A 21,403-nucleotide genomic window follows, 5' to 3' on the forward strand; every position below is an offset into this window, starting at 1 on the left:
GCAATGAAGAATGTGTGGAGAGAATGTTGTCTCAGAGGGCAGAAATGGGCATGCTTGAAGGAATAGTTGTTCCAACAATATTTTATGGTTGGGCGACATGGGATATAGATAGGGTTGTGTGAAGGAGAATAGATAGGGTTGTGCGTAGGAGAGTGGATGTGTTGCACTGATACATTCCATTTGACCAACATGCCGCCTTCTCTTCCATAACATTTCTAATCTCGTCCATTTACAGTGCATTAGATATGGCTGTACGGAGGAGGGTGTACGTGTTGGAAATGAAATTTTTGAGGACAACACATGGTTTGAGGTGGTTTGATCAAGCGAGTTATGAAAGGGTAAGAGAGATGTGTGGAAATAAAAAGTGTGGTTGAGAGAGCAGAAGAGGGTGTGTTGAAATGGGTTGGACATATGGAAAGAATGAGTGAGGAAAGATTAACAAAGAGGATATATGTGTCAGAGGTGGAGGGAACAAGAAGTGGGAGACCAAATGGGAGGTGGAAGGATGGAGTGAAAAGGATTTTGAGCAATCAGGGCCTGGACGTACAGGAGGTGGAGAATGCATGCAAGAAATAGAGTGAATTGGAACAATGTAGTATACCAGGGTCGATGTGATGTCAGTAGAACCAGGACATGTGAAATGTCTGGGGTAAACCATGGAAAGGTCTGTGGGGCCTGGATGTGGATAGGGAGCTGTGGTTTCAGTGCATAACAAGACAGCTAGAGACTGAAGAAATATGGCCTTTCTTGTCTTTTCCTGGCGCTATATCACTGAAGCTGGGGGTAGCGATGCTGGTTCCTGTAGGGCAGAGTAGCACCAGGAATGGATAAAGGCAACATTGAATGTGTGTGTATAGGTGTTTATGTGGATGAGCCATTCTTCGTCTGTCAGCGATTATAATTTTATTGACCAACAGTACTGCCACTGGGAATACATACCTGCATAAATCTCTTTCTAAAAACTTTAGAATCTAATCACTAATCTTACTAAACCCTGTTGTATTTTTATCAAAGCAGGTGGAGTGAATTACAGAAAACTTAAAAGCCATACAAAATAAAGCCCCTGTAATATTCATCACATACCACTTTGGGACAATCTCCCCACTGTGGTAATGTAATTAGACTGAAGTAAAAGTTGGATCACTGGGCATTTCTTCCAGGGAGAGCAGTCCCATTCCCATGAAAAGGGTGCTTAGCCAGCTGAGATGGGATGGTTACAAATAGCCCTACAGCAGTTAGAGAAAAAAAAATGATGCTACAAAGTTTGAGGGTGACTGGTGTTTATTACTAGTCTTGTTACTTTTTTCTCTAACCTTACACCAGCAAGGTTTTATAAGGGGCACTATAGGATGACTTGTAATATACAAAGTTCAGCATGAGCTTGTGCTGGATGGGATAACTGTAATTATCCTATCTATCCCCACCAGCACAAAGTAACATGATTGAGATTATATCCATAAATACATTTCTTGCACTTTTAAAGTAAGGTGATAAGGTAAAAGCTGCATTAGCATTATCAGAATTTTATGCACTTTTTCTATTGAACATCTGATGATACTATCACTCTAATGTCCATTTTATGATAAATGAAGGAACAGCAGCATGCATTTGCAACTTACACGGTTAAATATGAAGAAATTGTAATTTAATCGTCTGCAAAAAAATATTCATACCAAAAATTTTTTCTTTCATATGACTTACAGGATAAAGAAAAAAATTAAACACTCCTCCATTTATTTAACAGTTCGGCACCACCAGACAGGAGTTTAAGTAGTTACCCCTTGTAATGTATTTATGCAAAGGTTGTGGTCACAAGAAACAAGTAACTTGGAAGGAAATCAATGAACATGAACAGGGCAAATACAATAATATTCATGTTCCATTCTGTTAAAACACGTTAATGCTTGCAAAGACATATGACACCTTTTCCAATTCATAAAAATTAAATGGCACAAGTTTATTAAACCAAAATTATACAACAGAAGAAGCCATGTTTTAATTTTTTTTTTTAAGTTCTCCACTAAGTAATTAACTTCCAACTTGTAGTTCATGTTACCAACACCCTACTTTAGAAATATTTGCCTCAGGTTGGCAAGATGACAAGTTAAATTAACAAGTGCTGTTGGAGGAAGTGCAGCTCTACTTGAGCTAGCTGACAATTGCACCTAAATCTTAACACAAAAGGTACTTGAGTGCTTATGCTGTGGTGACTAATCATGCTCTTTTCTTTGATTGGTAGAGCTAAAAATTTGCTAAGTTAACTGGTTAACAAATGCAAGAGAAAAATAGCATATATCCTGTACATCTTGCTACCCACATTGTGTGATAATTCTGATAACAGGGCACATATCCTGGAAACAAACTCTTGTTTCCTCTAAGCCATGATGTAAATATTATTATAAAAAAAAAATCCAGTTAGACAGTATTTACACTACTGCTGCATATTTTATTATACCCCCAAAACTGACCCATGTAGCGTACCTTAGGAGAGCAATACATATTACACAACAATTGCTCCTACCAGCAGCAATGCATTGGCAACCTACATAATAACACTAAAGAGACTATCCTCCACGGAAGGTCACAACATTGGTGTAATAGTGGACAGAAATTGAGCTTTAAATAGTAACTTCTGAGGCTTCGGGGGAGGATGGCTTGAGTGCTTGGGACCTTGGACTAGACACAGCAGGGGCCATTAACACTGGTGCTTTAATTCTTGTTTCCTTTACAACTGGCTTCCCAAGCTTAATATTTAATTTTTGAATTTCAGAAACCATTATATTGTATGGCAAAGGAAACCAATGGAAGGCTAATGGCACATGTAAATGTAGCCTACACCTTGTACAACCATCTGCATTTACATCATGCCAATCAACCTAAATATAACTAACATACATAAAGCATTTGTGCATCTAAAGAACATTAACAATACTTTTACAATGAAAAAAAGCAGATTTCAAGGGGTTTCAGTATTTTGTTACCTATAAGTGACTACAAACAATCATTCCTCTTGAAGTCTGTTTTCTTACAAAATCTACATATGTGTATTATGTGGAAAAGGATTTAATTGACATACCCTATAAAAAGAACAGATTGACCAACGAACTCAAATGTGAAATTAAACTTTTACAAAGTTGTACCTGAACAAGTTTTCCATCCTTTAATATTATGGGGATCATAATCAAGTGTAACATCTGACTTTACAGGTAATCTAGTGCTTCTCTGAATCACATATCACAAGTACTTTCCTTATTATTTTCAAAATCCATGAAATTTTATTGGTGGTACAAATTAAAACACTGACATCTGTATTCACACAAAAGTATAGTTACCTATACACCATGAGCTTTAAAAACTAATGTGAGCTTTTTCCATGTCATAAGGATTTAGTCATTGCCATAGTTTCAGTATAGACTGATCATATAAAGTAGTTGTTTTGTTTATTGGTCAATTAAGTTTTATTTTTCAGTGTAGCTGCTACTGTAATTACTTTTCATTGTTCCATAATGCTGTTTAAATGCTTCATTTTCAAGGAAATTAACATCCAGATTTGAATGAAATGGATAAACCTTGACTTTTCCAGTTCTGGTATGAACTGCATTTCTGAAAATTTATTTACAGTGGTTTGATATTAGATTTTATCAAATGGAAACGGCATCAAGGACATCATTTGGCAGTTAACTGTATTTTCGTCAAAGTTAGTCAAAAGAGCATAATTTCAGTTTTAGGTAACACTTCAAAATAAAGAAAGCTTTTGTAGCTTGAAGTTTCATAAGCAACATTACAGAGTTAAATTAACAAGAAATACTACCTATATAAACTCCTTTCAACCTCTTACTTTTTTTTGTAGGAATATTTAATATACTAACTTTTCCACTTTTTTCTTCAAACCACAAAGGAAGCTCTTTAGGATAACATAATTAAGAATACACCTGAGATAAAGAAAATCCCCAAGTTGAGGAAATCAGTGATGTGCAACAAGCTCTGCAGTGAATTTCTCATGCTATTCACTGAAACTTACATTCAGATTTTAAGATGGTAAGAATTTTTCTTGTTTCCCCTTTTAGAAAGTTAAAATACAAGGAGGGGAGGGTTTCTGGCCCCCCACTCCCGTCCCCTTTAGTCGCCTTCTACGACACGTGAGGAATGCGTGGGAAGTATTCTTTCTCCCCTATCCCCAGGCTACCTCGTTAACGCGGGAGACAGCGACAAAGCAAAATAAAAAAAAAAATTCATTATTCCCAAAATACCTCATGTTCACCTCCAAGTTTTTCTAGTAGTATATTAAAAAGAAATCACTCGTTCAAATGAATATTCCTGGGTTACTGTACCGGTTTTAGCTCGTAAACTGTAATATCTAAACTCGCAGAACGTTGCCATGTTCAGTAAGGAATTCTTGCATGAACACGAGTTTATTTGCAATGTTACTGTCATTATCTAAAGATAAGAAAAATTTCCAATTACTTCTCCAATTTAATGAACTATCCTAAATTTCTAGATATAATGTGTAGATCTTCTGAGATGCCAGTTAATGGACACGGTACTTTCCAGTAAAAAGTAATCAAGAGGTTTAATGTGTAGCTGATGAATAGACAAAAGATATACCACTGAAATACTGGCGCATGTTTACAGATAGAAAAATGCTAATCTTATCCTACACATCCTCTATTTCCATTCTATGATGTGATATTTCAAAACCAACCAGGCTATCTAACCAACTTAACACACAACTGATAAAAAGGAAAAGATATTAATACTGTAACTTGCAGAGGAAATTTTACATACACAAGGCAAAACATTCAAAGCCAGGAAACTATAACAGTTTCCAAAATCAGAAAGTCTAAGTACAAAATGAATAGAACTACAGTGTTGTTTGAGGTTTCACTACCAAATTTCAAAAATAATAATTATGTATGACAGCCATTCTTCAAACATTTACCGAGTAAGGAAATTTACAAATTACGGAGACAGCAAAATTTATAGGATTATAAGAAAAAAATTAAACCAAATGCAAGTCATTGTGCGACTAAAGTTATATATGCATCATAATCTTAAATCATATTAATGAAACAATCTTATCAAAAGCTTACATGAATATTTACACTCCTGGAAATAAATTCATTTCAAACACTACATTTAATAACTGCAAGCAAAAGAAATGGAGAGGTCTTACTATTTCCTCAGTAAGGTAATAGTAAAGTACTAATTAGTTGTGAAACGACAGCAAAGATTTTTCAAACAAATTACTACTCACAATATTACTTTTGCATTTTCATAGTTGTATATATTTCTTTGTTCCTGGTGCTACCTACTAATAAGAGAAATGTTGAACACGAAAAAAAAACTGAATCATGTATCAATAATAATCCAAGAGAGGAGAGAACCCTTTCATATTAATATCACTGCACATGGAACCACATGAGGTTTTCTTTAATACAAAACAGAAATAACATGTGTAAACTAAACAAAATCATAAATCTCTATGAAGAAAAGCAACACAGGGAATGATAGTTATTCAACATTAGGAGTATAAGAAGTACCTGTAAGTGAGATCATATAAACCCAGAAAGATGCAAACAGGTTCTTAATGTGGAAGGAATGCAATTGAAGAGGGAAATGACAGTTTGGAATGTCTCAGAACAGTTTGGTTAAGGATATGTTTTAGCTCCATTCTAAGATGCAAGATGAGGAATGTACATTTCATCCCTATAGAGCATCACATAGATTATGGAATACAGTATAATACTCACCTATGTATCAACTAGGACTTGCAAATGCTAACCAAGTTTAAATGAGTGAAGGTAAATCTTGCTTTTTTATTTCACAATGTATTACTTCAGTTTTAATTTTTATATGCTTAGGTTAAGTTACACCTCCTATTATGCTAAATGTACCTGACTATGTCACACATACTATGGACCCAGACATTACATTTTCAGTCATTGGAATGATATGGAACAAGGCTTGCTTTATTCCACTGTGGTAATGTAATTAGCCAGGCACAATCTTTGCTGGTATCTCCTATCTAAAACAAACATATACAGCGTTTATCTTTTGCTGTAACAATTGTCAACCCTTTTCTGCAAGATAACCTAACTACCACCTTGTTTCTTTTAGTCAGCAGTCTACTGGTAAATTAGATAGTATTCCTGGTGTCAATTGAAAATATTAATCTTCAACTTAGAAAACATATTTATTTACCAGCTTTAATAAGTATCCACTTTAAATCAACAGTGGCTGCTCTTACCAAATAACTAATGTATAAAGAACTTGCCAGTGGATATGAAACTGAATGCTTGTTAATGACATTATTTATCTCTGAAATGATGGTGCTCATATTGCAGCTTACAGTGAATACCCTCAATATGTTGGTACTAAGAAACTAAAAACTGGTCATTATAACTGTGTACTGTCGCACACCAGTGGCTGGACAGAGATAAGGCTCTTCACTGGAAACTTAATACATCCATAAAACTGGATGAAGCCAAGGTAATGGGAAATATACGTGCTCCCATTCCCAGTGATTGAGTTTCATGAAGTTTCCTGAAATCACTAAATCTGGCTTGCTTGTCAATAATGCTGAGACATATACTTAAGTTAATTATTTTGTGCTCCAATAGACATGTATTGAGACTTGATCAGAGCTTGTACCCTAGCACCCACAAGACTCTCTGATCATACCTTGATGCCACAAGTAACACAACAGTGGCAAGGAGAACAGCAAGAACCGGTAACAACCAAGGCATACTTGATGGAAACAAGTCTCTAGATACTTACAATTATGGTCTTTTTGCAAAATAAATGTTTCAAGGTAAACACATGTAACCTTTACCATGACAACTTCTGTTTACTAATTTGCTTTCACTGTTTTACTCCAGTTTCCCCTTGCTGCTTTTTCCTTCAAAAGCCAAAGACTCCTGACCCTTCTTGGCTGGTTGAGCCCCAACTTGCTTGGGGTTCACCACATAAGCCCGACGGAAGAAGCGCGCAAAGAGGACAAAGTAGGATATATACATAAGAAGAGAGATTTTTATGTTGTCATAAGACACATGGCACTCATTACCAGCCTGCTTCACCTGGTATGCCCAGATGTTAACAGCAGCACCCATGACCATCTGGGCTAGTTGAGCAGTGGTAATGCTCATAGCTATCCACCGTGGTACACGGAACTTCAGGGCCTTAAGTGCATAGTAGCTGTACATGATACTGTGCACCAGGTAGTTCATACAGACAAACCAACGAGCAGTGGCAATGTAGTCAGAATAGGAGTACCATGCATACAGCAAGACAGTGACATGGTGGTACCAGTGCAGAAAGATCAGGGGCTGCTTCCTCAAGACGATGAACACTGTGTCACCCAGCTCTGGAACCTTGCTCAGTGTAAACATCCAGTTCCAGAAGCCACCAACACGATTATCCAGGAAGCTGAAAGACAGGAACGTTCATCAGAAATCCAATCTTGAAGGAATGCTTGCTTAGACGTACATGGCACAGCTCAAAAATAAATTGAAAATGATTTTTTCATACTAAAAGCTTTATGAGAATTTACATAAAAATAAGAAGGTTACTTCACAAATATCATGCTGGCATAATTCTTGTATCAAATTTATGGTAAATAATCAAAATTCCATTGAATCAGGAGTTATATAGCTATCAAATATTCAACATTACAGTGTGGATGATAGTATGAGTTTTAAAGTGGCCATGAACCTTCATCCTTTCAACCCAAGGGCCGCAACATGTCAGGACATTGGCTTGCAAGATAGCCAGCAATGTGCCAACAGACTGGCAAAGATTTTCACAAAAATGTTTCAAATTCCCAGGTGATACATGATTCCACATCTTATCCATAGACACTACTAGCAGACTAACAACACTAATGTCATACATCAAAGCATGTGAATGTTATGTAAATGAATAGACAGTGAATATAAAAACATGCAGATGTGAAAAATATGTAAATGATACATGTGTGGTATGTAAACTGAAGGACGGAAAACCAAAGTGTGTAATGTGTTTTGGAGTACTCAGAAAGGAATCTCACAAAAAATACTCCTGCAAATGTGAAAAATATGTAAATGATACATGTGTGGTATGTAAACTGAAAGATGGAAAACCAAAGTGTGTAATGTGTTTTGGAGTACTCAGAAAGGAATCTCACAAAAAATACTCCTGATCATGTACATATAAATAAGGGTATCCTTGCCACCATCTAGAGTCCTCTCCCATGAACTCCAATACCCTACTACACCAATAAAGAGGAAACTATACTACTATCATGGGTATTCATTTCACTAACATAAGATATTCTATCTTTTAATGCACTAGGAAAGTTTCATTTCATATATCTGCCACAGGATTAAAAATCTAACTTGTACACAAAACCAAAGTAGCTGATGCATCAAAAAAAAACATTCCAAGGTATGTTCCCCTACATGAACAGGCCTATATTGTTATAAAAAGCACAAGCTATTCGAAACTGATGTGATATTTACTCTTTTTTGGTCAGTACCTTATATCTATGTTATGAAACATCACAATTTTGTGGACCTTTGTAACATATAAAGCTGAAAGTAAGCAAACTTTGAAAAGCAGCCTGTGTAAGACACCAAAAGAGATTAATTGATGAATGAGATAGGTTTAAAATATACAAAATAAGTTGGGAACTGGACAGTATTTAATCCATAAATACTACATACATCATGTGATGGTTTATTGTCAACTATAACAAACTTCTTATTGGACAAAATTTCCATGCCACGATTTCATATTGTGCACCAAGTTCAGCACCCATACGAATATCACATTGCTTCCTCACACCATCTAAGCATCACTCAGGCTTTCAGAAGCATCTGTCAGCATGAAAGATTACCTCATTACCATCTTAAGGTACCCTCACTGCTCTGCATTCCCAACACTTACTTCTCCACTACTCTGCTCTCCCCACACCTCCTCCACTTCTCTGCTCTTCCCACATCACTTCTCTGCTCTACCCACACCACCTCCACTTCTCTGCTCTCCCCACACCTCCTCCACTTCTCTGCTCTACCCACATCTCCTCCACTTCTCTGCTCTCCCCACATCTCCTCCACTTCTCTGCTCTACCCACACCACCTCCACTTCTCTGCTCTACCCACACCACCTCCACTTCTCTGCTCTACCCACACCACCTCCACTTCTGCTCTACCCACACCACCTCCACTTCTCTGCTCTACCCACACCACCTCCACTTCTCTGCTCTACCCACACCACCTCCACTTCTCTGCTCTACCCACACCACCTCCACTTCTCTGCTCTACCCACACCACCTCCACTTCTCTGCTCTACCCACACCACCTCCACTTCTCTGCTCTACCCACACCACCTCCACTTCTCTGCTCTACCCACACCACCTCCACTTCTCTGCTCTACCCACACCACCTCCACTTCTCTGCTCTACCCACACCACCTCCACTTCTCTGCTCTACCCACACCACCTCCACTTCTCTGCTCTACCCACACCACCTCCACTTCTCTGCTCTACCCACACCACCTCCACTTCTCTGCTCTACCCACACCACCTCCACTTCTCTGCTCTACCCACACCACCTCCACTTCTCTGCTCTACCCACATCACCTCCACTTCTCTGCTCTACCCACACCTCCTCCACTTCTCTGCTCTGCTACACCCATATCTGCTGTACTGGTATGCTCTCCCAAGTCTTCTCCACTGCTCTGTTCTTCCCATACCTTTCCTACAGCACAGCTCTCCCAACACCCCTACAACTCTGCTCTCACAACACCTCCCCCACTGCTGTGCTCTTCTCGTGCCTTCCCCACTACTCTGCTTTCCTAAAATTTCCCCCGGATATGTGCTCTCCTCATACCTCTCCCACTGCTCTACCCAGGGAAGAGGACTGTACTTGTGCCGGTTACATAAGTTGGCTACCTGCCTCATCCGTCGGCCGCCTCCCTAAAACAGACCTTACCAGGCCCAAAGTTCTAACCCTCTCCTGCCCTGCCCAACCTGGTCTTAACCTACTCAACTGTGCCCTGTCCTGCCCTCCCCGTGTAGAATAGGTTCTCGTGCAGGACACAGTCTAATGAATCACTAGAAATTAAAAGCAACAGAGAGTCAACAAGAAAAGGCAATGTAAACACAAGCCGCAACAGGCCACAGGTAACTAAAGACTTTCTAATAGTTTCACCGGAGCCCCCCCCCCCCCCCCCCCCCCGTTAGGTGAGGAGCCTCCCATCCCGCACTGGGGTCTCCCATCACCAAGACCTGCTGATGCTGTTGCACAGCTGGTGACCAGGTAGACCTCTTGCTGGTGGTCAACCAGACCTCCTGCTCCACAGCTGGTGGCCAGTTTGAGCTGCTGCTTCGCAAATGATAAAAGTACAGTCGCTGCCAAAACACTCGGGTGACCCCATGATCATAATTCACTAATGTGTGTAGAGGCCAGGGCCATCATGACCTACCTATTGTAGGCATACAGTGGGGCCATGGCCATAATGACCCACCTGGCGTAGGGGTATAGATGTCATGGCCCTCATAACCAATCAGTGTAGGTATATAGAGGCCATCATGACCCACTTAACGTTGGTGTGCAGTGCGTCCGTAGCCTTCATGACCCACCTGGTGCAGGTGTGTAGTACAACCATGGCTATCACGTCCCACCTGGTGGACGGGGGAGAGAGTATAGTACAGCCTGGCCACCATGGACCCCTCCCCATATTGTCACACACGATCGCCAGAGGACACCCCCGCCCCCCAATCCCACCAAAACTGGTTAGAACCTGTCAACAGCTAATTTGGAAATGGAATAGTTTACAGCGAAATGTGATGTAAGGTAGACCGGGGGGGGGGGGGGGGGCATTAGGGTATCCCGTTGGGAGGATGGGGAGGTGAGGGTTCACAGGTGTGGGACCACGTGGTACCCGTGATGGTCTCAGGACAAAAAGTGCTTGTGAACCTGAGCCTCGACTTTTCTGCTCTTCCACTGAAATATTAACACTTCCCCCGCAGAGACCTTGGAAGCATAATCGGTGTAGGTCCTTCCTAAATTACATTGATTGCTCTAAGGCTTCTAACAATTATCTTGCTGTGATTCCCGTCACCTCGTAAAACAAATTTCATTCTTCTCCCTTAAAATGAGCATGAATTTCCCCAAGTCGAGATCCATCCAGTAAAACCTCTCCCATCTTGTCACTGTGATCATCCATCTTGTGGGACTGCAATTCTGTGATGTTTAGTAAGCTTCAGTGTGGGCCATGCTCCAGGCTCCTCCATTTCTTTGCTTTATTCTGAACTTTCTTACATGTTTAGCTTTCCTTCTGGCCTGTCTATCTCTATGGCTGTCGATTGATAAATACAATATCTCTGTGGATGTCGAATGATAAATACACTATCTCTGGCTGTCGATTGATAAATACATTATCTCGGTGGCTGTCGATTGATAAATACATTATCTCGGTGGCTGTCGAGTGATAAATACAATCATGTATCCGACAACTCTTCTCAATATATTCCATCTTCTCTTTGATCTCAGTCTTGTAACAGCTGCTTCTTGGAAAGTAAACATAAGTAAAGCATTTCCTCGAGCTGTAGTAGCAGCTCAGCAAGCTTAATGTTCTTAAAAAAAAAACTTTTCTATGTTGAAGGCTCTAGTCCAGGACAATAGCGGAAATAAAGTCCGGACCTTAATTGCTACATAAAGAGGGTTGGAATGAGAGAAAGAAACAAGAGAAGACACGATCTCCTACAATTTCCCTTGATAAAGTGTAACTCGCCACTTTCCTCGCTCCTTCAAAAGCATTGCGACTCCAACACTGAACACGATCATATTTGGTATCACCGTAACACCTAATCTCTACTGACTTCATAACACACAAATAATTAAGTCTACCTCAGAGAAGCCAAGAATCCTATAGCAAATAGGCAGCGCTAAGACAGTAGGGAACAGGAAGTCAGCGGAGATGTCATTGAAGACTGAAAAAAAAGCAACAGTAGAAGTAAATAAGAATGCAGGTTCAGGAAGAAACCTTCAACACCTTAGCGGGTTCAGGCTCGCCTAACCTGTCTGGTCAACACTAGCTTGAAGGTCAAACTGGTGAGATAAAAATATATAATCAAATAAAATAATAAGAAAGGTTGTCTGAGAGGCTTGGATTGACCAAGGTCTAGTGCTAAAGGGTCAACACGCGGGCGGCTTGTGCAAGGGAGGAAGACTTTGGTACAGAAGTATGTTCCGGGAACTGGTGACCTGGAGGCTAGGCTACCAAGGACCAGTGGAGGTGGGGGGATGGGGGGGAGAGCTGGAGGGTAGTCTTCCAAGGACATGTAAAGAGGGAGGCCTGTCTACCTGAAAGGCAGCCTCCCAGGGACGAGTAGAGGAAAACCTGCCCACCTTGGGGGACCAGAGGTGGGTAAGAGTACACAGGAAGGATAGGTAACACAAGACACGACGCTTAGGTTACCTGCTGGAGGACGACCGTAGTGACGCCCTTAAGTCATCGTATATACGGCAGAGACAGGGTAGTAAATCACAAGGAACCACTCCACCCACCGCTTTCTTCGACTTGACGAGCCCCCAACCCACAAAAAGAAAAAAATCCCGGCGAGCATATTGCCACGGAGACAATGTAGGAAAGTATGAACAAGAACGGTTCCGCAGTTGGACTGTTACGAAGTTCCTCAAAAAAGAAGTTTTATCTGCATAGTTCAACTTCAAATTCTGTCTTTCATGAAGCAAACAGGCCTATTTACTGATAGTAGATATTACTGAAGTATTTCTTTATCATTAATCTGAGGGTGGGTATCAAGTCTCTACGTCAACATCCATCTAGCTAATACTTATTCCTGTCTTTCTCCTGTATAACAAAGATGATCATCTACGTTGATGTTACATCTTCCGTATCGTACCGTTAATTCGGGATGTGGAATCTATAATGACAAGAATTTTCATATGCCATTCCGTCAAGCTTTAGTCGTATTTACGAAACTTATTCGATCTCCTCGGAGTCTGCGCCATGTTCGGGAGTATAAAGTTAGGTCTCTTAATTTGTTCGAGAGGCTTGTATCTGAACGATGTGTTTTGATGCCCTTCTTTGAATCTATTCTAAATTTCTCTTTACTTTTCATATTGTGTAGTGACCAAAATCTGAAAGTGCACTCCAACTGTGGTGTAAACAGTGTACTTTTTTTTTTTTTTTTTTGTTAGCTGAGAAGGCATGGGAAGCCAAGGCCCTAATCAACGCCATCCCACTAAAACTATGTATATACCCTAGCCTGAGCCAGTTATCCATTTTATCGACCAACCCCTAGGGGGCGGATGAACAGCAGGGCTGACTGTAGACGGACTGCCGCAACCAGGATTCGAAACTATGCGCTCGACCCTGGACGGCCCGTGAATGCGTCATGTGCAGGAACGCTAAGTTATATAACCTGGCCATGAAAATAATATATCATGAAAGGCAAGATGGATGATTTGAATGCGAACGGGAGTGATGTGGCTGTTGAGGGGTATACCTCAAGGGCATGGAGTATTCAGTATTGTGATTGGAAATCGTGAACAGCTTGCGGAGCTGTATGATCAAAAAATACCATCGTTACTTCCTATTTTAGGACATTACTGACAATCACAAGAGCAGGTCTACTTTACTGAACTAGGGGTCGGGGAAATATGCCCACATGGCGGTACCTGGGGTAGTGGCGACCATACCCACCTGGCGGTACCCGGGTTATGTGGGGGGAAGTGGCGACCATAACCATCTGACGGTACCCTGGGCTATGGGGGAAGAGGTAACCATGACCACCTGACGGTACCTGGGGCTGTGGGGTGATCACGCCTACCTGGGGTCAGGTAGCAGATAAGACGAACCATCGTCGGTAAAGGTCTTCCCCCACCCCAACACCGCGTGAGGTGGTGGACGGTACAGGGGGTCGCTTCCCGTCTGATATACTGTATCTGCCTCAGACACGACCTCCTCATGCACGTGGACCCTACCTACCTGGTGACTGCACCGCGTCCTGGGGTCACCCCTTTGTAACCAGGTGTACGGGCCCTTGCCGGCCTGAGACCAGATGTCCCACCCCTCCTAACCCAGAAGCATCCCCAAGGGCCACCCTTAATAACCTGGGACATGCCCAAAGAGGACCCACATCATGGGCATCCTCCCAGCATCATGACCTGAGACACTCCATCATAATGGACGTTTGCGGCTTAGGCGTCACGATCAGGACGGAGAAGCGAGGCTCAGCCCATCAGGTTGGTATGACAATGACCAGCCAATCAGTATGGTGCGGGGAGGATCGGCTAATCAGGATGGAGAAGCGAGTATTATCCCACCAGGATGGCGTGGTGAGGATTGGTAGGTAAGAGGGTTGACGCAACACGGGTTTACCTCACGCTGACCTGGGTGGGTGGTAGGCCACCATCAAATATTGACATCTTCCCTTTAACCTAACCAACCGCCTGTGTCTCCTGTCACCAACCTAACCTTACCTCCTCATCAATATAAGAACAACTACGTTAAAAATACCGTCAAAGCCGAGACTCGTGGGAGACTATCCCGTCTCACCGAAATTCTTCTCAACCCATGTCGACTGCTGCTGCTGCAGACCACACCGCATCATCATCCCGGCCTAATGCAGACACGCGCTACATGTGGTCAGCGCCAACATCAATAACCCGGGCTACATTCCTCTTAGATTTGACTTCCTGCGTCATGAGTCATGATCATCTTATACCTACAGATTTCTCAGCAAACTCACCCAAATCTTCCCCACCCACCCTAGCATTCCTCCTTCACCACAACACAAGTGACTGGAGGAGGACATGCAAGCTCCTCCTCAGGAGGCGCTCAACACACCAAGTCTCTAGACCCGCTTCAAGTATCACCTGCACCTCATGTGACAGTTCGGGAAGAACCCTCGACAACGAGGTGTAGTCTGGTACCATAACTACATGGATCCCACCCGAGCTTTTACACATGGGTATAGGACAAGTCCCCACCCCAACCATCAACTTGCACACGGTGTAGTAATTGCGTAAACATTGTTCAACACCCCCTCTCCTGATTCCTGCCCCAGCCAATATCTTCTAATTACGTTTTTCAGTCTTTGGATGTATCTTTTTTCCCATAAAACTTTATATTTCATTAATCATTTGTATTTATAAAAGTTTTGGTAAGAAGAGGAATTAGTATATACAAAAGTTTTGGTGAGAAGAGGAAGTGTCAGATATTACGACAAGCCATCACCTGATATCTATGTATGTGGCCTCTATGTACTACTACCATCGTCAGCCAACCTTCCCAGCTTTTTGTCTAGCTGACCTTTATATGCCGACTTTCTCGTTCTGTCCAGTTTCACTCTCCTGCATTTTTTTTACTTTTTCATTAGAGTGAGAGTCATTCATTTACTACAACGCTTTCTATGACAGTCCGACCTACGGAAAGTGGCCACATAGCCAATACCTAGTAAAAAAAATTATCTCCAAGACATGAGAAGATAATGACATGAACACGTTAAGCTCATGTGATATGTGCTGGTGGACCATCAAGTGATCACATGACGTCTCTAGAAGGCAATCTCCCACTTGAGGCTGTCTGTTAGGTCTGGTGCCGCCGCCATGGGTTCCATGTACCAGGGTCTCGGACGCTCACGCCACCTCTCGCCCCGCCCGCTTCCTGACGTCACTCCTCATTCCACCAACCGCCGTCCCTGACGTCATCAACTGTTCCACTAACTCCAGTCCCCAACAACTATCGTCAGCTCGACCAACGTACCACCGTACCATCAGCCATGACCTCACTGGTCATACGTCCACTTCACCGATCACCCAGAACCACGGCCAGACGACTGAATATATTATCGTATTTTTTTCAGTAAAGCCGAGTAAAAATGAACAAAACATTTAAGGCGAGGACGCAACAGTGAATTATAAAGACCGATGGTTGACTTCTGAGCTTGTGTTGAAATACCCTACCTGTAAACTCTACTACTTAGCAAGTAAGTAGTGAAAAGGACGCAAAGCCTCAGGCTCTAGGCTCTGCTCTACAGTGTCAAGGCTCTGCGAATCCTTTTTACTACTTACTAAGCTTTAGCACAACTTAAGCTTATTATATTTGAGACTCTTCATCTATTCATATAGTTTACTCATAATGCATTTTGTCTTTTCCATTCATTATGATCATTAATCAGACTTTGCACTTATATGTATAATAAATGAGCCAATTGTGAGCCCAATCTTTAAATAAGTCAGTTTCCAGCTGCAGTTTGTTTCAGTTGTGGCTTTACTTGCCAGTTGTGTCGTCCATGGTTTTTCCCATCTTACAACACGGCCTATTGTTCTATGTAATGAAAATATATCAGAGAACCGGTTCAGAGATTAAACCCTGTGGTACACCACTTGTTACGTCCATTCTAAGTTGACTCGATCATTAATTTGTTTACAAAATACATATAGTCACCTAATTTTCCATGTAACAACTTTTACTAATAAAATCCGTGTGCGACTTTATCGAATGCATTCTGAAAATCGAAACAACCATTTCACATTCACCAGACTTATTACCTATTCACAAAAGAAATCAAGCAAGTCTGTCATAAAAGATTGCATCGAAAACCATGCCGCGCATCGTAACCAGATGAACCACCAAATGGTTTACAGTCTTGTCTTGGATTTTGGTTTCCATGTGCGAACATGGATATTTTACCAGGTTCACGGGTTAACGAGTGTGGCTAGTGTTTCATCGTCGAGAAAAGACAAGGTGTAGCAGCACGAAAACAAGCTAGTGAAAATTCCGTATATCATGAACAATTCTGAACACGAGAGAATATACGGCAGTGAAATCAACAGGAGACACTAAAACACCCGGCGTTAGCTATCGGAGAATATGTACGTGTTTTGTGGAGGTCTTACGAATACATGCTATGGATGGCTAGCTACTTCTAGAAGCTATGAGTAGTTTTTATAAAAGAGTGTGAGGTGTGTGTACGAGAAGGTTGAGATATGAGCGAGTGGTTGGTTACTCATGAAGGTGGACCCGCGGCAAGGGTGTCCGATGTCTCCATGGCTGTTGGTGGGGGGAGATAAACCCTAGGGTCATGGAGACAAGGGTCGGTTCCAATGGAAGCAGACGTGAGTCATGGAGTGGATAAAGGGGCGAAGGTCCGGCGAGTGTCGGGGAATGTGTGGAGAGGTCGTTATTTGGGCGAAAAAGGGGTATTATGTTTAAAGGTACAGGAGTCCCAGCGATACTAAATGGATGAAAGACATGAGCTACAGATGAGAATGAGCGGAGGGCGGTGGATGTGATGGAAATGAAATGTCTGAGGGCAGTATGTGGTAAGAGGTTGTATGTTCGAGTAATAAAAGGGGTAAGAAAAAAAAGTGTGGTAACAAGGATGTGGTTGAGAGCGAAAGACATAAATAGACACTGAGAGGAAAGGTTGATAAAGAGGATAACTTTGTCATGAGGGATAAAAAGGTTTCTAACCAAATTGGAGATGGAAGGATGGAGTGAAGATAGAGGCTGAAAGGCTTATACGAGATATGAAAGAATTGGAGCGATGTTGTATACAGGGGACGAAGTGCTGTCAGTGGACTATACCACATTATGTGAAGCAACTAAAAAATTCGAACACACACACACACACACACATATATATATATATATATATATATATATATATATATATATATATATATATATATATATATATATATGAGAAAGACTACCTCCGTGTTCCGTGTCGTAAAGGGCGCCAATAGAAGGCAAGAGCGGGACAAAAAGGAGCGAAGCAGGAAGTGCTCATCCTCCTCGAAGGATCAAGATGGGGTCTAAATGTGCATGGATGTAACCAAAGGCTCTGAGTGAGACAAAGCTCAAGGAGAATAATGGTTTGGAAATGTCTTAAGAGTAACGTCAGGCGTTCGTGGGAAGACAAGAGGCGCTACTCCTGAAGCAGGAGTTGTGGGCATGTGTTAGTGTAAGGAAGTATTCTAAGTGCTCATGCACCTGGCCATGAAAAAATATATCATGAGAGGCAAGATGGATGATTTGAATGCGAACGGGAGTGACGTGGCTGTTGGGGGTATAACTCAAGGGCATGGAGTATTCGGTACTGTGATTGGAAATCGTGAACAGCTTGCGGAGCTGTGCGATCAAAAATACCTGGTTTAAAAAGAGGGACAGACTCAAGTATAGGTACGCGAGTAGGAGATATAGTCAGCGGGAATAGCTGAATTACACCCATCATTTTGATAGGTGTATAAAAGTGAGAGTTTTGGATATAATGTGCTGAAAAAGGCAGCTGTTGGGATGTCTGAGCACTATCTTGCGGAGGCGAGGGTGAAGATATACATAGGTTTTAGGAAGATATTTGTGTGAAGAAATATCGAGAGAATGTAGAACAGCAAAATATGAGTAAATGAAGCATGAGAAAAAAAACTAATCTATAACAGATATATTTCAGCTGGAAGACAATGTAATTTCCGACACAACATGAATGTGATCCAAGCTTGAGGGAACTAGTTACATCAGTTAATTTTCATTAAACACCAAGGGAAAAAAACATGTTAGTCAATCAGAATAAGGTCCTCCACACCTGTTATACCAGTTCAGGCTGTTATGTACGGTTTGCAATAATAACCGTGCTAGAATATATACCTACTGCTAGAATAATACTGTTAGTACATAACATTCCACATTCTAGGATATCGAACTACTAAGTCGGGATAAAACTCAGCAGATAATACAATACTATATTCAATATTCACAATATAACTAGAACATTGACTAGTTTTATAACTGAACCCATATGTCTAAGTATCAAACGTTCCTACTCTGACAATAAAATGCCAAAATTCTATAAATGTCAACTTTCAAACGTGCGATTCTGAATAATACGGCAGAAAAAATCGGTCCTCACAATACAAGACGTCCAAGAGTTTTAAATTTCTTTACTCCTTGCTATGTAAACTTAATGACCCTCTCCGTCATGCTGCTATACAAAAGATTGCGGCAAAATTTAATGTAAAATAAATTTTCCGTGTACAAAACAAACATTACATAACAATGGCGGACCTGGGCGTTCGTTGGTGATGTTACGTCATCCCAAATGCCATACGTAACTTGATTGTGTATTTAAATAATTTGAAGAATCACAAGCTCAATAAAAGTTTTCACGTACACATATCCAGGAAAATTCAGGTAAATTTTCTGTATATTAGGAGAAGAGTATTCACGCACCGTAATGTTCAAAAAGTCTATCAAGAATAATGAACACCTGTTGGAATCTACCGCCAAGGCCAAGGTGAAGCTATCGCGCGCATCACCCTGAATAGGACGATCACGCCGCCTACATACCGGTATTTTCCATTCCTTCCTTCGTGTTCATATCTATATTATGTGGTGTCTTGTCTTAAGATATATTTCCAATCATCAGTTACCGCTAATGCGGATGTTTACCAGAAAATTTCAAATGACCGTTGATCGCATGGCAACAGTGGACATGCCACTTTGAATAACAAGGCAAATGAAGGCTGGATGCATTGTCATCGTCCCTAGGATCTAGCTACACATTAGTCTGTACCTTTGCTACCTGCCGTATGGTAGCAAGTTTTTCAACAAGCGTCAACTCAAGCATTTGTGGGATTAAACTAAGGTCAATAAGTGGCATGATTTCGTAATCTTGTCGGGTTCTACAACGGATGACGCAATCGGCCACATTTACCAGAATTTCTTCATACCATGATAAGCTTGAGACTTGTACAATATTCCTAAATGGAATAATTCTCCTGCACATCCCCGCAACATACAGTAATAAAGACTATTTACGGTCTTTGATGCATTAGATAAGTAAACTATATATGTCAGTGTAGCTTTCATCTACCTCTAAGTTCATCCTTCAATACCAGCTTTTGGTTTTAAACTTTCTCGGCGTTCTCCCATGGCGAATTCTGCCGTGCAACAGCAGTAAAGACTGCTGTTTGCACACTTTCACGTCTTTTGAATAAACCGGAAGTCTTCTAGAATTTGGAGTGATCCAAGTTTGCAACAAATATTTTGCGTATTCCCAGAATTCTGAAGATGTTTTTGTTCTAAAACTGTAAAGCTCGTGGCTTGTTCAGTTAAGAAACCTGGATTTGAACTTACTTAAATAATCATACGGTAATACCTTTCCTATAATCTTTTTTCGCATGTATTAGATAGCTCAAATATTCCTGTCACAACGGACTAAAATTTTCAGTTTTTGTACAAAAATTAACTATCTTCCTTAAACCTAATCATTGTACCTGTGTTTGATGCATGTTTAAGCATGCCCAAATCTGCGATGGCTTGAACCACTGGAGATCCAATACACCAGAGGCTCCACCAACCAAACAACCAACCCAAAATACCCAGCTTTTGATTCATGCCTTACCTGACGTCAGAAACACCAGCAACTAATGTATTCAATACGTGTCATGCAAACTAACGAAGGGAGCGGACCAGAGATTGGAGTATCAACTGCAAGGCACGGGAAACAGCGTCATGGGTAAAATTAGCACTTACCCGTTAACGATCCTAAGATTCACATGACTAGCTGAAACTGAATCAGAATTAGTACAAAGTTTCCAAAACAAATGGGTCATCAGTCACTTTTACAGCCATCTCCAAGCACAAACTACAAATAACAACCGAGGTATATATACGTTTCACTAATAAATATCAGTCATGTATGTACAGTAATAAAAGAATCATAGCGAGGCTGAAGCAAAAAACAAGGCTTACACATCTATAGTGCCCACAACTTATTACGTATTAAACAGATTCTACATGTCACGTAATCTCTTCAAGTACCTTCATCAAAAAATTATAATATAGTTGACCAGTAACCGCCAGTATGTGGTGAATACAGCTATCAGATCTTACTTCACGTAAAATAGGTATCTGGATAATTGATAGTCATTACACAGAGTTCTATAAGCAAAATTTAAACATAGAATAGTTATGATATAAAGAATATCATAAAAATGCAATCTAAACTAGAACGAGTTGAAACCAAAAAAAAAAAACCTGCTAGAATCAATAATAGTGACTACGTTCAGGTGTTTGGCCTTTGACCCGAGACGCTGGAGATGCTCTTGCAAAATTCTGTATACTGCAAGATGATAACTTCCCTTCTGTCATGCAGTGCTGTTTGTAAGAACACCTTATATACGACGGTTGTCGGGTATCATGCAGGTGTGCAAGCTGGATGGTGACCTCTTACTTCCATGTAGCCTAATGCAAGAGTTCTCATCAGGTCTAGTCTGAAGGTCCTCTGATAACTTGAACCTTAACTCACCCTCGAAGAGTGGCAGCCATCGGCACAAAATCATCTCCAATCCTCTTACAGAAAAAATTTGATAAAACTTTCTCGCTCTATAAG

The 21,403-nt window shown here is 41.0% G+C and overlaps 1 protein-coding gene across 2 annotated transcripts in view; it reads right to left on the reverse strand.

The window, feature by feature from the left end:
* Nucleotides 1-1,717: 1,717 nt before the first annotated feature.
* The window catches only part of LOC139759600 (very long chain fatty acid elongase 6-like), a 37,368-nt gene continuing 17,682 nt past the window's right edge, over nt 1,718-21,403 (reverse strand). For both annotated transcript variants that reach the window (XM_071681908.1, XM_071681909.1), the window contains exon 2: nt 1,718-7,425. In XM_071681908.1, the coding sequence (XP_071538009.1) occupies nt 6,870-7,425 (556 nt within the window). In that variant the 3' untranslated portion in view covers nt 1,718-6,869. The remainder of the gene's footprint in view (nt 7,426-21,403) is intronic.

The sequence above is a fragment of the Panulirus ornatus genome, chromosome 33, assembly GCF_036320965.1.
Source record: "Panulirus ornatus isolate Po-2019 chromosome 33, ASM3632096v1, whole genome shotgun sequence".
Taxonomy (NCBI): domain Eukaryota; kingdom Metazoa; phylum Arthropoda; class Malacostraca; order Decapoda; family Palinuridae; genus Panulirus; species Panulirus ornatus.